Genomic DNA, 18,774 nt, shown 5'->3' with positions numbered 1-18,774 from the left:
CGCGCACCTAGAGGTTGATTTCAAAAGGCCTACCGTGAACACCGAAGTTCGCAAATTGCGGGCATTTTTCTCTGTCACTTTAATTACGCCTTAATTGGAGGCAAAGAGAAAGATGCCCGCAATTTGCGAACTTCGGTGTTCGCGGTATTAGGGCCTCAACTCTAGCCAGAGCCAGTCCCGTAAGCCCATTCCAGAAATTCCCGTTTAACTTAATAAGAATGTGTAAAAAACGATTAAGTTTAAATCAGTGTATTCCATTGCTACACGGACGACACGGAAAAGGGTTATATAATTAAAATCTTCAGCATTCAGTTCTTGCTCAGATAAGCCTGGTGTTCACGTTTGTGGTGTCTCTTGCATTTTGATTCGGCATTGTTTCTTAAATTGCTTTGATGAGGACGCTTTTTACTTGGATTTGGTTTTCTACGTCCACATTTTAGACAATATTTTAATGGTGCAGAGGGAATCTGGAATCGAAATTAATGCCATTAGTTTGGACAAAAACAATGGCCACGCGCAAAATAAAGTGAAATACGGAATGTACCAATTCATGAACCATTATTAAGTATAATAAAAAGAAATGAAATGAAAAACTGCAGTTCGGTGCTTTAAGTGAGAGGTTTAAAATCACAATACGATTTGTTTCGCTGATATAATTTGCAACTGTCGAAACGACGTGGGCGTGGTTTATCCTTTTTCCGGATGGGACTACCTATATCTATTTAGCATATTGAGCTAAAGATCCGTACCATGGTATCGGGCATGATTGATTGATTGATTGATTTATTTATTGGTAAAATTTGTTGTTTTACAAGTCAAGTTTTTGTACATATTTACATAATGAGATTAAAATACTAATATTTACAAATTATAACATTTACAACCAAATCTTAAGCTACGTAATTCATTCAACACCATAAATAATAATATTACAATTTTTACTTAAATCTAATGATCTCCACGAAGAAACTCGTCTACGCTGTAGCACGCCTGCGCAATTAGTAGCGATTTAAGTTTCCTGGTAAACTCAATGTCACTTTTCGCTGATTTTATATCGGGCGGAACTGAGTTGTAGATTTTTGCCCCAATGACACTGAGTGAGTTCCTGAGTTTGGCTAGTCTCTTTACGGGGGCAACCAGCATTGGCTGTCTGCAGTTATTCCCAGCGCGGCTACAATTAGTTTTATACCTAGCGAGGTTTGACCTGACGTACTGACACGCTACTAATATGTAGACCGATGGTAGCGTTAACACTTTGTTGTGTGTAAATAGTTCCTTAGCTGGGTGGTCGTAAGGCTTCTTAGATATTATCCGCAGCGCCCGCTTTTGTACTTTGAATACACTGTCCCGACTCGCAGCCAGGCCCCAAAGGTCAACACAGCTGGTACTTTAATCCATCTCCATGGGCGGCAATGGGCGGCATGCCGTATGATGTTTAAATAGACGCGTTTACCGACATTCTTTAATCATTTAAACGCCACTATACGGTACGTCACTAACGTATACCACGGTTAATATTAATCTGTAACCGTGTTGTTATAGCTGTTATATAGTATGAACTTCTGAAATGATTTTTACGCCTCAAGACCCTAATCTGTTAAACAAAAGGCTTTGTTTCTTTTATGCAAAGCGGTCAGCTCCCGTACAAGGCACGTGGCAAAGCAACAATGTCGTTTAAAAAGCTACTGTACCTTGATAGCATTAAGGTTCAAATCTATGTAACAGTTTATACCATATAAATAGGGTGGTATAACTGGTTTTTAAACGGCTCGTTCCCGTTTACTTATGACGGTGTTTTTAGCAGTAGCAGAAGTCCTCACTGCATACCTAAAGGAAACAATACCTTTTGTTTAACAGATTAGGCGTTTGAGCTCAAGAAATCACCTCAGAAAATTCCAACAGTACAACAACAACAACAGTATTCTACAGTAGGTACCTTGAATTTCACAGTCTGATCTTGCCTCCGCACTTCTACGCCTGTAGCGCGCTTGTGTAACTGCCGCCATGTGACGTCTTCTTCTGTGCGTGCGGGTGATCTTTGTCGCCCTCTGTTAATTTTGCCTGTCGTAATATTATTTATAAATTTAATACTCTTTCAGGAAACAGTACTTCCAATCCATAAGACATCTATTGATTAGATGATTAGATTAGATGATTTATTTAATGAAAGACAATTACATAATATGTTTGCATTGATGTCAAAAATATAACGGTTTCTATCATGATCGTCAAAATAAAATAAAATAGAAATGAAAATAATAACAATACTAATGAAATAAAATTATAACTCCAATAAGGATTGACAACATAATTAGAATAAGAGTAAGTAGGTAAATACTTACCAATCCAAAATATAAATTCACTAACAAAATACAAATAATATCTCCCAATAAGAATCGTCAACACACAAAAATATAAAAAACAGTGACATATAGGTAGGTAGGTACCTATGTATTATCTCCCAATAAGGATCGTCTTTATGATAAAGAAAACAATTTCAATAAGAAACGATAAGAATAAAACAATTTAAATAGTAATCCATTTTATTTTAAACCTAATTATTAATTAATTACTAAGTTTGTATTTTATATAACTTTTTTGGCATCAATCAAAGTTATCAATTCTATAAGAAGTCTGTTCTCGAATCTACTCATAATTAAATAATAACGGTCTACCTATTTTCCGGTCAGTTGTTGTTAATCACGTTTACCTGCTTTTCGTTTCAAATCGGTAATATATTTTGATATGTACTTTATCCACTTGTTCCATTTATATAGGTTCATTAGAATAAAGTCCAAATCTTGGCACCATTTTTGATATTCACGCACCCGATCTTGCATGTTGTCTGTTCTTGTATAACCTGCATTTTATCGAAGATTTATTTTATGAAAGAAGATATTACAAAATAAAATCATTTTAACGGATTATATCGCGTATATTGAATTTAAAAATACAAAACGTGGGGATGTATCTATTTTAAATTCATTATACGCGGTACAATCCGTTTAAATAGTTTTATATCATGAGTAACTATCGCGGTAGTAATCGACGACAATATTTTAAATATACTAGTAGTTCGCCCCGAACTGAGAACTCGCGGTTCGCCAAAAAGATCAATTGAATGCAGTGCTACTTAGTCTAAGAGATGGGCATTTCGTAATTGATTCCTAATTCCACGATTACCTACTTGAAATTACTTTGTAATCTGATTACCGATTCCCAGATTACTTTGTAATCGAACAATACCGAATTACTAAGTACAATTCCATTTGAGGAATCAGGAATACATTTTTCAAATATTACAATTACTAGTAATTACAGGAATGCATTAAGTACTTGATTCCTTTCAGATTACATTTCGTACTACTACTATCAAAAGTACATTTAGATATAGATGTTGTTGACTTACTAGGATGCATCTATACCTTATTTGAAACAGGTGTGCAGATTTCAAAAATGATGACGATGACCTATAAAACGATATGCATGACGACTTTCATAACATACAGCATGGCCGCCATTTTGGATTCCAAAATGGTGATCATTTTCGAAATCTGCGCCCCCTAAAATCTATAAAACGACATCAATGACGAATTTTATGACATTATGCGTGGCCGCCATCTTGGATTCCAAAATGGTCATCATTTTCGAAATCTGTGCCCCCTAAAACCTGTAAAACGACATCCATGACGAATTTTATGACATACTGCATGGCCGCCATTTTGGATTCCAAAATGGTCATCATTTTCGAAATCTGCGCCCCCTAAAACCTATAAAACAACATCCATGACGCCTTTTATGACATTATGTGTGGCCGCCATCTTGGATTCCAAAATGGTTGTCATTTTCGAAATCTGCGCCCCCTAAAACCTATAAAACGACATCCATGACGACTTTTATGACATAGTGCATGGCCGCCATCTTGGAATCCAAAATGGTCATCATTTTGGAAATCGGGGTCCCCTAAAACCTATAAGCCGACATCTATGATGACTTTTATGACATAGTGCATGGCCGCCATCTTGGATTCCAAAATAGTCATCGTTTTCGAAATCTGCGCCCCCTAAAACCTATAATACGACATCCATGACGACTTTTATGACATAGTGCATGGCCGCCATCATGGATTCCAAAATTTTCATCATTTAAAAAAAAATCTTCATATAAAAAATAGTATTTTATACAATCTTATAATAATACTAGTAGAATCATACAAACAAACCAAACCAAAAGTATACAGCTAAGATACGCGAGTAGCCGCAATACCCTCATACTGGTACGCGCCCCGGCCGCCGCGCCCCGCGCCCCACGGCGGGCTGGTCAACGACACCTTCTCGTAACTCATGAGGCCCTGGTACTTGCTCCTTGCTAAATTCAATTTTTAAACAGTTTTTTTCTCGATTTTAGCCACCGTAGCCTATGGAGACTAACAAGTAACGCTAAGCGGTTTTCGTAGTCTATGGATGTTCATATATTAATGGTGTCACATGCGCGTTTCTGACTTGAAGCAATTGTTCCTACAATACAACCTAAAATAATAAATGTGTAAACCGAGCACTTTCATTTGATACCAAACTCGACCATACTTTCTTGCAATTAAAGTGACCAGAATAGCAAGACCCCTCACAAATAGCTTTTTAGCATTTTCAGCTCTTCTAGCTCAATAACCTCTTATTCGAGCCAGCTCAAAATTTAATGACTAAAATATAATGCCCTCAACTATACGTCCACCTAATTTCATTTAAATTAGAACCTTTTTACTTAAGTTATTGAGTATCAAACTATCCTCTGATAGTTCAGCTTAAAAACATCGAAATGCCGGGACGTGCCCCAAGCCAGCCGTGTGTTCAAAGTCGAATGTAAGAACTTCACTTCGCTTCGCTCGCTCGTTCGAAAATAGTTTTCAAGTTACTGGCTCCACGGACCTTGTAACAAATCGCATACCTGAATAGTTCAATGACATGCAGGTGCAATGACCTACGTTGGGCTCGCCTTGTCCGCGCCGTATCCAGGCAGGGGCATCTTTTAGATGAACTCCTAAAAAGTACTCACCAATGTAAATTTTTGTTAGGTTACAAGGTAGCTGGGTACTTTCTACGCTCTAAATTCAACTTTTACTCAGGTAGAAAGTCAGAAGATATGCATATACCACGAAAGCATACCTAGGTATGCTTTTATATATATAGACATGTAACTGTTTGGATTAAAATGGTGTGGAACTCACACTTGACCAACTCTAATATATTTCCAAAGATACTAACGGTAATCAAACTTCTGCGAAATTAACTCTTCAGTATTCTGTCTTTCATTTACATCGTCATTAGTTGTGTCTTTCTGCAAATGTTCAGGAGTTTGCGACTGGTAAAATGTTGACTTATCTGTTTCACAAATAATATGGTCATATAATCCAGTATCTTGCTCATCTTCATCGCATATCAAAATAACAGATTCAACTTTTTGTATAGACGTTACTTCCTGAACTTCTTGTGTCGGTTCTAACAAAGATTCACTTGGATTGTATATTTCAGATTCGACCAATGGCCCGTCTGGCTGATCACCTTTTTCGTTAACATGGAGCGATTCTTTGCTACTCTGCAAATCACCAATCTCTTCTGCTACATATGGGCTTACAGTTCCTTGTCGATTATTATCATCGTTGTCACCCTCGTTATGTCTTTTAGAGTCCGTAGTTTTAAGTAAATATTCAGTAGCGTCATCAAGAGCAGTAGAGAACATCTCATCCGCTTCTAATAATTTCCCCATAGAAGTGATGGAACGTGTTACACTCGCACTGGGTTTAGTTAAAGGTTTCATTTCTGGCCATGATTCGTCAGCGTCACCTGTTCAAAATATAAATTGTTTAAATCTTTAAACAACTGTCTCGATTTTTACGTTCACTTTCTATTTGCAAGGGGGGTTAGAACATAGTAGATAGTAAACTTACTCAACAATTCTTCATTTGGTGGGGCAAAATCTATATGAGGTCTGTCAAAGTATGCAATATTTTCTAATAGCTGTTCATCTTCTAAATGTAAATTTTTCCTATAAGAATAAAATATGTTTAGTTTAAATTGAATTGTACTTTTATTGAAAAAATATAACATTCAGTACATACCTGTTAAGCGGATTATTTTGATCCTTAAGAATATCATTTATGGAGTCTGTAAAGAAAATAAATCATTCTAATAATTAGACTTGCAAGGTTTAGGTTAGGTTACTAAATACCTACGTTATTTTGGTATATATGAGTACGACTAAGGTAAGTAAGTGCAGTCGTGGTACGCCACGTAAAGAAATCAGACAAGATTCACATCAATAGAAAATTCGGGGGTACTTTCTACTGGTAAAATCTAGAAAAATAATTTAAAATAAATATTACCAAGGTTTTCTTTGGAAAATTGAACTGTTTTGTTCTTTCCCTCAGATAATTCTTCAGCTATTACTTCAACTGCGTCACTCACGTTTGAGCTTGGTTCCTCATTTCTATCTGTAACGTTATTATCTTCAGGTGCCAATGAGGTATTATCTTCAAGTTTTCCATCGTCTGGTTCCATCATTGGTGCTTCAGGAATCTCATTTGAGGGTAGCTGGGTCGAACTTAATTCTGGCGAGCCACTTATATTTTCATTATGCTCATCATCGTTATCATCTTCAGGCATTGCTAACGGAGTATCGTTACTGTACAGTACGTCAATATCAGGTTCAACTTTAGTATTAAGTTCAGGTTTGATATCAAATTGAGATTGAATTTCAGATTCAGGATTGATATAACCTTCAGATTGAATATCAGGTTCTCCATATTTTTCTTCATTACTCATTGAACGAACGTCAGATGTTTTGTTAGGGCTTTCTATATAATCTTCTTGTGTAACTGAATCTATAACGGTTAATAATTGTTTCATAATATCATTTTCTATGGTATCTTCATTGGTTTTTTCATCCATTGTAATAACATCATCTCGTATAGCTTCTTCATCAGCTGTTTGGCGGTCGGTTTCCTGTTGGTCATCTTTTTCGACGTCTTCTGAAGTTATACTTAAGAATTCTGGCGTCAGAATGTCCGATGGAGTTTTGATACATTTATGCTAAAATGATTAGCAGGAAGGAAAAGTTATAGACACTTTAGTTTTAGTAGTAGTTATCACAGTGTTTATGTGCAAATAATACTTACCAAAATACTGTCCACGAAGTCGTCAAGTAAATCAAGAACGGGCCCTTCTTGTTCTTCTAGATCTGCAAATATGTATTAGTGAGTTGTACATATTACAAATATAGACTACACTGCTCTGTAAATAAGTGTTAGTAACTGTGGTAAACAATTTAGATGGTATGCAAATTCAAAGGAGATGGCAATATTTTAAGGTTGTCGCACACCAAAAAGTTCGGGTCTAGATCGGCACCACCTCAACCCGACCCACTCAATATTCTCGGCACAACTCGCTGTCAAGGACGTCGCCAGCTGATGGGCAGTTCATAATGTTCATATGGCCTATGGCAAAGGGAAGGGGGAGAGGCATACATTTAGTTAGAATTTTATTTCTCTAAGGGGACTGTCCCCTCTTGCCACGACGCCCATGCATTTAGCTGCCACCGCGCTTGCGTCTCGCCGTCGGCGCGCAGGCCGCCCGTGATTTTATAAAAATAATAAAATAAAATATAAACCTCTTTCCTGGTATGTGATTATTTCAATGAGTGTTAGCATATCTCCAGCAGGAAGTAACGCTCTTGCTAAAATAACATAAAAGAAATAAACAAAAAATCTAATGACATAACAGTTGATAAAGTAAAAACAAATAAATGTAATTCGAAAAATTACCTCTTAATTCTTCTTCCAGTAATTTTTCTGACGAATCTTCAAGTATTTCGGCTATCCAAATAGTTACCTGATAGTATAAATAGATTAGCATAGTCGAATAGGTACTATTTATAATTTACTTTTGTTATTGATATGCACCTACCTTTTCTGATACTTCTCGCAGCATTCGCTTATTAATTGCTTTATCCATTTTAAACGTTGTATCTTTTATAATGTTGTATATTTCTTCACTGATGATGTTTGAGATGTTTTGTAACCTAATTCGTTGAACAGTAAGTAATATTAGCTATGCTAATACCATAGGAAATACATAATGCCTAGGATTAGGAACAATATTAGGTACAGATGTAGTGCATCCATCGTATTTTTCCGGAAACTTACGAACGTGATGTCTTGATATTTCAGTCAGTCCCGGTACAAAAAGTACAAACATTGACTGAACTAGCATGACAAATACGAACATTTCCGAGAAAATACGATGGAAAACAATTATGAACTACATATTTATGGGGTTTACTAAAGCGCTCCCATGGTACAAATTAAATACCTAATACTCAGTGGCGTAGCCAGGGGTGCGAAACTCATGACTTCGGTCAAACTCGGCTCCGCTCGGCTCAGCATTGCTCCGAGCAATTATTAGGGTTGGCACCACTTGACTTCCTTTTGCGTGCACGACCACAGATAAGATAATCACTTGATTTTTGACAACCCTAAATAGCCGAAAGGGATAGTGCCATATATTAGAAAGGGACAGCATGATTCGACCCTGAACCGCTGTCAAACTTCGTCTTTGTAGGAAGTTTCCTTTCTGTACGGTAGTACTATTAATTATTCTGTGGCGTAGCTAGGCGTGGGAAGAAAAGGGCCTCGCAGATGTGTCTTCGCCCACGGCTAGGTTAGTTCACGCTACGCCACTGCTAATACTAAAGTAAAATACTAATACACCTAGACCTATAATTAGAGGTTAAGCTACCTGCTGTTGTGAATGCACTTGCCTATTCTGACATTACCTAAGAAAACATCTAGATCTTACCGAGAATTTAAATTTATAACAATCGGTTTCATTAATAACTCCGCTATTTTTACTCCAAATGCGTCACTTAAAACTTTATATTCAGCTTGGATTTTGTTCCGCATTGCCTCCTTGTTTATTTTTCTTGACGCCCTAAAACAGAATTGTGTCAGGATCGAACAATTTAATACGAGAGCTCAAAGTGAGAAGATGATAAACGATAACGTAAAAGAACCGTTTTTTCTACTTTCGTGGTAGTTAAATTACCCAGTATGAATATAATCAGAAATTCCCGTATGTACAATATGTATGTGAAGGTCACCTATGTAAGTATATTTTAGTAATTACCTTTTACTTGGCGTAATTATGACGCCGTTACGAGTATCAGATGAGCGCCTGTTATGTGCCAAACAATTTACGGCATCAGAGACTTTAACTATTGGTTCTTGGTCCGTAACACGCTGTTTCAGCCGATTTATCTAAAACCGAATCATATACCCTATTACCCATATCACGGATAAAAAAATGTACAAGTCCCGACTAGGGAATGCTTTCGGATCGGTTCAGATCCTAGCCAACCCCATTGTATATATAAGGTGCTAACAAATTACTCACGGATATTTTAAGACATAATACATTACATTAAAACAATTAACTATTAACTGTAATTAAGGAACCTTTGTATATCATTTTTTTGTTTTCATTTACAAAACAATAAAAATATATAATTAATTTTTAAAATAATCACCCCTATTATGTACCTACCTGTCAAGATGTTTAACACTGTCACGGACATGGAGTCACGTCAAGTTTAAAAAGGTTCTAGAATGTCTAAAGAGGTCTCATTTAATTATCTTATTAACAGGGTGTTTTAACGTAGCAAATTGGTTTCCTAGTTTTCTCCAAAAAAACATATAACAAAACTAATGGTGTTTCATACTTAAATGTACTCCGAGAACCGAGTACCTACTATCAGCTGTAAAAATATCCGTGACTAATTTGTTAGCACCTTATATTGATTTTAACTAACACGAATTTTGAGTCATCTATACATATAATAATCTATATCTATCTATACTCTATACATATAATAAAGCTGAAGACGGTCGAAAGTCTGTACATGGAAGATATTTGAAAAAAAGTTGGCTGGGGATACTTAGAATCGATAACAGAACACGTTCCAAAAGTTTTTAGAATGTTTGTCTGTTTGTCTGTTTATCTGTTTGTCTGTTTATTTGAACGCGCATCACGTGAAAACGGCTGAACGGATTTTGATAAAAACTTTACTAATCTGCCGAGAAAATTCCCGGCCAGGTTATAGGCTATAAAAATTCAACCCCTAAAAAGGGGGGGGGGGTAGCCACAACACCCGATTTACTTAAGTTTGCCCCTGAATCTTATGGCGCTACTTAGGAAGGAGGGGCAAACTTTTTTCAAATATGTGCTACCACTATTGGGTACCCTGGTAAACTAACAGATGGCGCTGAATTTAATACGTTGTGACATGAATAAGCCACCGAGGAAAGATTTTGCCAAATTAACTCTAAGTTCAGAAGAGGGGGTACGGATATCCACAAAAATAATTAAATAATTATGTTTTTTTAATAAATTAATAATACAACAAAATTAAACGACAGTAAATTGCCCCTCATTGCACAGTGCCATCTTTTGGGGAACTGAGTAAACATTAAGTAATCAAGAAAACTAAAAATGAGTTTACATAGTTACGTAGTGGTAAAATAAACACACATGTAATTCATCAACACGCGTGTAATTGCATAATTATTTAAAATTATAAATTTACTCCATCATGAATTATACCTAATCGTAATTATATCGCACCCATATCAAATCCATATTCATACGTAGGTATCGCCTCCTTTATGCACTTAATAATGGCTAGGAAGGTGGGTACTTTGAAAAAAAAAACATTGACCTCTGTCATTTGCAGTGCCGGATTAACCCTTTTAGAGTTTAAAGCAAAATAAGCACTTGCTTAGGGCACCACGTCTAGGGGGCACCAAAACCGTAGGCAAAAAAACGCGCAGGCTGCATCAGCATTCCAGTCGTCGTGGAGTAGGTACCTATATGAAACTTTTATACGTGTACAAGTACCCATCTAATAACGAAGGGTCGTAGGGATCAAGTAAGAGAGTGAGGGTACGTAAGAACATCTCCAACGTAGGCTTTCGATTTCACCTTACGCGGAGGCCCTTAGTCATGGAAAAAATCTTGCTTTCGGGCTTGCGGCCAGCCGATTTTTTCGACATAGGTTACCGATTTTATAGCGAATTTTGCTCTCTTGCACGCCAGATTTGTCGGCCAAGCCGAGTTGCTCCTTAGCCGCGATCCTGAGACATAACTGTCAAAGTGTTGTAAGGGGCCCCGTGAACGCCGAAAACTAAAAGCATCCCATCAAGTAGCGCTTTCGAGTGAAGCCAAAGAGCGAGCAGTAGAAGAGTCGTGATTACATGCATAGATGCCATAGATTCGACTTCAAACCACTCTTTTGCAGTTCGGCGTAAGGTCTTATGCGAGGTCTTCTGCCTTATGGCAAAGTTGATCTTCTGCCTTAATTACACTTGGGCGTGGATCCAAATCCAAGCTTTCCTCTTTCGCAGCTGGGCCTTCTGCCTTGCTCACACTTCACATTCACTTGGTCAATTCCAAGCTCTGCTTTCTTGCATCTTTCTGTATGAGAACAACCTCGCTGAGACCCTTAAATATCGAGCTCTATGCGAAGCTAGGCTGATAGAAAACTGTCCCATCCCTTCTCTGTATGAAATCCTGGATTCGCGCCTGGTTGGGACTAAAAGTAAAAATGTACAACTGTCTATCAAATTGCGTTTTTATATCGAAAAATTTTCGCGCTCGCTTCGCGCTCGCTTCGCTCGCGTTTTCAATCAATATCTAAGATATGGCTACTGCAGCAGCATTACTCTGTTGCAACGTTACTGCTGCAGCACTATCAACTTTCGTGATAAAATTATGTGACTGATTTCCATACTAAAAGAAAAAATGTACAACTGTCTATCAAACTGCGTTTTTTATCGAATAATTTTCGCGCTCGCTTCGCTCGCGTTTTCAATAACTTTCTAAGTCAAATTGCGTTTTTTATATCGAAAAATTTTCGCGCTCGCTTCACTCGCGTTTTCAATAACATTATAAGATATGATAAAGGTGCCATTCGGGTGGCGACTGCAGTAGCATTACTCTTTTGCAACGTTACTGCTGCAGCACTGTCAATTTTCGTGATAAAATTATGTGACTGATTTCCATACTAAAAGAAAAAATGTACAACTGTCTATCAAATTGCGTTTTTATATCGAACAATTTTCGCGCTCGCTTTGCTCGCGTTTTCAATAACTTTCTAAGATATGGCGACTGCAGCAGCATTACTCTGTTGCAATTTACTGCTGCAGCACTGTCAATTTTCGTGATAAAATTATGTGACTGATTTCCATACGAAAAGAAAAAATGTACAACTGTCTATCAAATTGCGTTTTTATATCGAACAATTTTCGCGCTCGCTTTGCTCGCGTTTTCAATAACTTTCTAAGATATGGCGACTGCAGCAGCATTACTCTGTTGCAATTTACTGCTGCAGCACTGTCAATTTTCGTGATAAAATTATGTGACTGATTTCCATACTAAAAGAAAAAATGTCCAACTGTCTATCAAATTGCGTTTTACTTATATCGAAAAATTTTCGCGTTCGCTTCGCTCGCGTTTTCAATCTTATATGGCGACTGCAGCAGCATTACTCTGTTGCAACGTTACTGCTGCAGCACTGTCAATTTTCGTGATAAAATTATGTGACTGATTTCCATACTAAAAGTAAAAATGTACAACTGTCTATCAAATTGCGTTTTTATATCGAAAATTTTTCGCGCTCGCTTCGCTCGTGTTTTCAATAACTTTCTAAGATATGGCGACTGCAGCAGCATTACTTTGTTGCAACGTTACTGCTGCAGCACTGTCAATTTTCGTGAAAAAATTATGTGACTGATTTCCATTCTCAGCTGTAATGCGGCAATGAACGTCACTCAACTTACCAAAAAAAAATCAATGTAATCTCGATGTCCCTAGGGAGAGGGGGCACCATGGTCTAGAAATGCTTAGGGCATCAAAATATCTTAATCCGGCACTGGTCGTTTGCGGAGTCAAACGATTTGGGACTCGGATTTTATACGCATTACCATGCCTTCCCGAAAAAAATCGAATCATTCGCGAAAGTCTCGCAACGCATTGAGGTTACAAGGGGCACGTGGTCTTCCTCAGGAGTCTGAAGAAGACCACGGTGAGTGGGTGGCGCTCTAGCCAGGCAGGCCGCTTCGCTTTCCCTCGCGCACGTATACCTTACTGTATCGTCCGATATACATCTACTACTCTGTCGTTTAAATCACGTGTAAAATTTGAATAAAGGCGAAAAAAACTATTGATTTTGGAGTGTAGTTTTATTTAGTGGTACCTAATTGTAAAATATTTTATCTGGACTACAGTCCTCCAGCATATCCATCTGTCAACTTTACTTCAAGTTCTGCCTCCAGGGGAGAGGGAGAGAAATTAGGATTAGAAATTAGCCGCTCACTGACACAGACCGAATTCCACGCGGGCGGAGCCGCGGGCACAGCTAGTTTTATAAATTAACTGAATCGGGACTTAATCGCATACACTTATTACATACTTTTATTACCTATTTGGCTCATTGGTATTTATCTTGTCCCGACGGAAAGCTTACTTTACTACTTACTCGTATTATTAAGTGGGAGTCATCTGTAGAAAACCTGATTATTTGCATGCTACATTCACCATAGTCATCATAATTATCAACAGAAAGACTTTGGCATTGGAAATGTAAAATTTGCTATATCTAAACACATTTAGGTATCAGAAAGGAATGTTTCATTTTAATGGTAACAAAAATACTAGAATCTTTCAAAGTCTAGACTACAATCGTGTTACCACCGCAATCGACAACTTTTCAAAAGAACTCACCATCGCTTCCGGCAGAATATTAGCATTGGCTCTCCACGAAGCCATACACTGTCGCTTGGTCGGCGCAGCTAACTCGCTGATTCGCATAGAGCACGCCGGCCGGCCCATCCGCGGACTTTGATATGACCGACAACTGTCATCCCGTGATGCTGACGAACTCATCCTGGCATTCTTCGCGAGTGGGGACTTACTACGACCACGTTTGTTCCACTTCGAAATAGTTCTAGACATAGATTAACAGTTTGAAGTGATAAGTAAAACTAGAATTTAGGTATTTGCTCATAATCTTATAAGAGAATGAACCTTCTATGGAAGTTTCCGCCGTTGGCAAGTTTTGGCGACTTGATGAGGATATTGACATTATTTGAGCGTTCCGAGGCTATTGACTTCCTGTCTTGAAGCATTCGACCTCGGACGATTTCTCTTTGAATAGTTTGTTCGACCCATGTTTCTAACTCTGCATCTGAAAGGTATATACGGTGAGTATATATAGAGCGGTCTCATCGCCTTTAAGTCTGAGGCACAAGAGTAATGGATGGTATAGCCCTAGACTCCTACAGTATACCTACATGGACCCATCCATGCCCATGGACTATAATACCCTAAACACCGCAGTTTAAACTTACCGGAGGTAGGGTATGAAATACGACTCATTGGAAAGGGTTTCTTAAATTGGTTTTGCATTGTAAATTAAGTCGTCATAACAAATAATTTTGAAGGCGTACCTAAACACGTAGTCTATTTAAAACCAAAGCAAGTATATGTAATTGCTTTTAGACTTAAAACACCAACTGACATTGACAAGTATTTTAAACTCATAAAATCTATTAAGCAATGGAACATTATGAACTATAACTTTTACTGTCTCCTCCATGTTTACGGCGAAATAAAATTACTCGTGTCATTTAAAAAAATGGAACATTATAATTACATAGGTATACCAAGGCCTCGAAAATATAGGTGAGAATATTCATATATTCATTCAACATATTCTTCTTCGTCTCTTGTCAGGCATTCAAAAACATTGTTAAAGATATTGTGTTAAACTTTCCGCCGCGGCTTGTGTCGCCGACGTTTGCCGCCATTTTTACTTATTTCCGGTTTCACCGAAATATGAAATGAGATCTTTTTTTGCATATCAGTATGTTACATATAAATACATATGGACACTGGAGAGGAGAGGCTGTAGCAAAACATGCTGTGGCTGTTCACAATATCTTACTTGGGTACAATAATGTTTATTCTAATAGCCTCAACACACTATCGCACCGCACCGTGATCTTGGTGCCGCGCACCCATAAGTGAGAGCGAGAAAGAGATATTATTTCTCGCTCACACGTATGGGTGCGGCGCCCCGTGACCTTGGTGCGGTGCGGTAGTGTGTTACGGCTTTAAATCACCGACATTTCGTTTGTATCATGTGGCAATAATGTAAACTGGTAACCCAGCACTATTACGCCCATAGATATATAATATACAGAGATGACGTCCAAGCGAGCTGTCAGTGGGACCACTTTTGTTTAGTGTACGATTAACAATGTTGCCCACCTTGCTGTAGCCATGTCGATAAAGTCATATCGATAAACTATCGACATTTCTTGCAATTTTAATTTTACTTCAAAGGTTTAACGATACCTAAAATGAACAAAACCGCTTTTATTCTTTGTTATGGTTGATCACAATTTTATCGTCACGCCCCAGCAGGGAACCAAGGGAAAGTTCAGATATTTAATTAAAATACATAAATACCTACTAAAATATGTGTTCCGCATGTATTTATCGTTATATAACATGATTAAAATCGACTTTTCACATCACATATACGCTTTTACGCACACATGCACAACCTGGGTGTACCTAAAAAGGGGACACCTTGATTTGAAGTCCATCTTTTCAACAGTATGGTTGTCCTTTTTTGACAAACGGCATTTGTAAAAGAGCAAGGAGAGAGAAATTATACTAGTTGCTGCGCCGTCAAAGAGAACAGACAGCGTTGGGGCCAAACTGTTGACAAGATGGACTTCAAATCCAGGTGTCCCCTTTTTAGGTAGACCCAGGTTGTGTATGTGTGCGTAAAAACGTATATGTGTGCTCTTTTAGGGATGTAAAAAGTAGATTTTAATCATGTTATATATCGATAAACGCTACACAGCGGAACGAAATAGCGATTAATTGAAGCTTCAATATCTTCGTTGAACATAAACATAATTGAAATGCTAATGAATATATTATAATATAATAAATTAATTCAATTATTGCGGAACACCTATTTTAGTAGGTATTTTAATTAAATATCTGAACTTTCCCTTGGTTCCCTGCTGGGGCGTGACTATAAAATTGTGATCTGATAACCACAATAAAGAATAAAAGGTCCCACTGACAGCTCGCTTGGAAGGTATCTCTGTATATTATATCTATGGTTGGGGCCTTGATTACGCCAAAGAGAATATAATCACTACATTTTAAGAGACGGGACTTGCATACTAGCGACTTGATTGGTCTGTGTATATGTTTGGTTATCTAATCATTACCAACATGTACGACAAAGAACTGTCAAAGAACAATAGTACCAACATAACATACTTAAATAGTGTAGTATGCTATACGCTTGCGAATTTTATCGATATCGATAAATCGGGGAGGGTTGAAACATGGCCCATGTTTCAACCCTCCCTGTCAACAAATTTCGTACTCGAAATCAGGTTAGAATCGAGTCCACATTTAAGTCGTATGTTATATATAGTGTTCTTTGAGTGGACTAATACATGGTTGGACTTAAATGTGAACACGACTTTTATTTGTTAAAATAAAAATATGGAAAATGATTTTTTTAAATAATTTAATATACCTAATTAATTTAAAATACATCCCGACCGACGGTTCGACGGTCCACAGGTAACAGAGGATAATGTGTGTTCACCTGATTAAATGTTTTTTTTTATATATTATATTCTTGAATAATAAAATTAAGTAGTAGTAGTAGTAAACTCTTTATTGTACAAAAATACATATTAAAAATAACATACAATTAGTAAGAAGTACAAAGGCGAACTTATCCCTTTGAGGGATCTCTTCCAGTTAACCTTTGAGTAGATGAGAGGAGAAAGTGAAAAGAGGGTGACAAATGCAGCAAAATGTACAACAAGGTACCAGAAAGATAAAGGATATAAATACATATAAAATTTATAGGATAAACATACATATATTACACAAAAAGGAATGGGGAAAATACACTAAAAATTGGAAAGAATTAGAAAATTAGAAAATTAAGTCTTCCTTTACAACTTATTTGACCCACTGCCTGCATCTGAAAACATTTAATAATTAAAACAGACACACATACATTTTCTTATATTTTAGGTTAAAATCTTAAATAATAGGGAATACCTATTACGCAAAACTCTGAGTAGGTAGCGCCACTACCACTATCTGTCACAATCTGGGGGTCTACCGCGAAACAAGAAAATCGAAATTTCGTTATCTAACCTCTCTATCACTCTTGCATATTCGAGCGATAAAGAGGCAGATAACTAAATTTCGATTTTCGCGTTTACCGGTAGGCCCTTGTTAACAAACCGCCTTGATGCATCAATGTCATAATTTATAGTCTGTGGAAACTTGTCAAAAAACAGTTTAAGGCAGAGTATGTATAAGTTAGTCTATGAATTTTCTAGAGTCGGTAGTGCTGCACTCTGGCGGCAGAACATTGCAGTAATATCCCCTGTTACTAGATTCCAAAAATATATAATATAATGTCCATTCCATTAATACACAGAAGATAGATAATTTTCCACTAAAAATATTCGGAGAAATAATTATAGTCATGTTGTATGCAAGTTAACAGGAAATTCACTCATTTTATTTTATTTACTATTTACATTGATAAAAAATTAGGCTGCAGTCGATATCGATACTTCGTATCGATACTTGTAGTACATCCCTAGTTCACAATGAAAGTGGATATGAAATATCTAACTTTCGATGGGTTTATAGCCTGCTACACCAAAATAAGGCTAAAAGTATCTAAAGCAATACTTACCGGTCTACATCTAATGGAAATTTCGCCATAAACTTCCTTTTTTGCGATTTTCGCGAGTGTATAAATTTCCACATATTTCGCACTGAAACAACTTAGTTTTCGGTGGCATTTAAACAAAATCTATAGACTCACTGTATGTTCTTATCACGTTTGACTGTTTTGGAAAATAACGAAGGCTTTTAAAAAAGAAATTGCAAGAAATACGTAAGTACAACCTACGAACTGAAAAAAAGGGCGGGAAACTTCGACCTGTGCGCGCGTCTTTTTTTACAATTAACAAAATTTAAATATTTTTTGTAGTTATAGTGGTCAACTCAGTGTAAATAGTTTGTAAATATCATTAGTAGTTAGTTTATTATATTTTGTGTATATAAATTCATCATCTAGGAAAGTTTTTAGTGTATATTCACCGCCATGGGCGGCGGTGACGACAAACCTCACGACCCAGGGGGAGGTGATCCTCCGGTTTCACATACAATTACGATTGATAACAATAATAGCTCTGAGAGAGAAATGAAAGAATATCACAGTATGGATACAGATAGCTCAGTATTATCTACCACAGAAGTTAGGAAAAAAAGGACAGCATCCAGGAAGATATGTCGTCACTGTAATAAAAAAAAGCGACATAACAAAGATAAAAATAGGGATAGGGAATCTATGAAGGACGATTGCGATTGTCAGGTTTCCACAAACAATAATGATAGTACGCATTCTCATGCTCCACTTACAGCCCCTGCTCCTGCTCCGGCCCCGGCCCCGGCCCTGGCCCCAGCCACTGCCCCGGCCCCGGCCCCAGCTGCAAATCCTGCTGATATTATCACCTCTCAGCCCACAGTCCCGGTTAGGAAACAATATATTCATTCAGATTGTTCACCTTATATTGTACATGTACAGAAGCAACAAGAA

General features: G+C 37.3%; 1 protein-coding gene across 6 annotated transcripts; it reads right to left on the bottom strand.

The window, feature by feature from the left end:
* Nucleotides 1–236: 236 nt before the first annotated feature.
* LOC134789770 (uncharacterized) lies at nt 237–14,625 on the bottom strand. Of its 6 annotated transcripts, XM_063760412.1 has the most exons (17): nt 14,453–14,613; nt 14,130–14,289; nt 13,827–14,049; nt 9,177–9,307; nt 8,850–8,981; nt 7,959–8,073; nt 7,817–7,883; nt 7,663–7,728; nt 7,172–7,233; nt 6,380–7,085; nt 6,116–6,161; nt 5,945–6,042; nt 5,262–5,840; nt 4,945–5,037; nt 2,711–2,860; nt 1,937–2,061; nt 237–467 (listed from the first exon to the last, which is right to left on the bottom strand). In XM_063760412.1, the coding sequence occupies exons 1-17, from the start codon at nt 14,508–14,510 to the stop codon at nt 309–311; spliced, it is 2,970 nt and encodes a 989-aa protein (XP_063616482.1). In that variant the 5' UTR covers nt 14,511–14,613; the 3' UTR covers nt 237–308. The 6 variants fall into 6 exon arrangements, 4 of the variants coding, with proteins under 4 accessions (XP_063616482.1, XP_063616484.1, XP_063616483.1 ...); XM_063760414.1 differs by lacking the exon at nt 4,945–5,037; XM_063760413.1 differs by lacking the exon at nt 7,663–7,728.
* Between the last annotated feature and the right edge of the window lie 4,149 nt (nt 14,626–18,774).

This window comes from Cydia splendana, chromosome 4 (genome assembly GCF_910591565.1).
Source record: "Cydia splendana chromosome 4, ilCydSple1.2, whole genome shotgun sequence".
Lineage (NCBI taxonomy): Eukaryota > Metazoa > Arthropoda > Insecta > Lepidoptera > Tortricidae > Cydia > Cydia splendana.
The sequence above is the reverse complement of the archived record's forward strand: the minus strand, read 5'-3'. Positions and strand labels throughout refer to the sequence as shown.

Coding starts and splice junctions, on each gene's coding strand:
- LOC134789770 (XM_063760412.1), bottom strand. CDS start 14,510: ATGCAAAACCAATTTAAGAAACCCTTTCCAATGAGTCGTATTTCATAC. Junction 14,050..14,129: donor GGCGGAAACTTCCATAGAAG/GTTCATTCTCTT, acceptor ATCTATGTCTAG/AACTATTTCGAAGTGGAACA. Junction 2,861..4,944: donor CATGTCATTGAACTATTCAG/GTATGCGATTTG, acceptor GATAAAATGCAG/GTTATACAAGAACAGACAAC.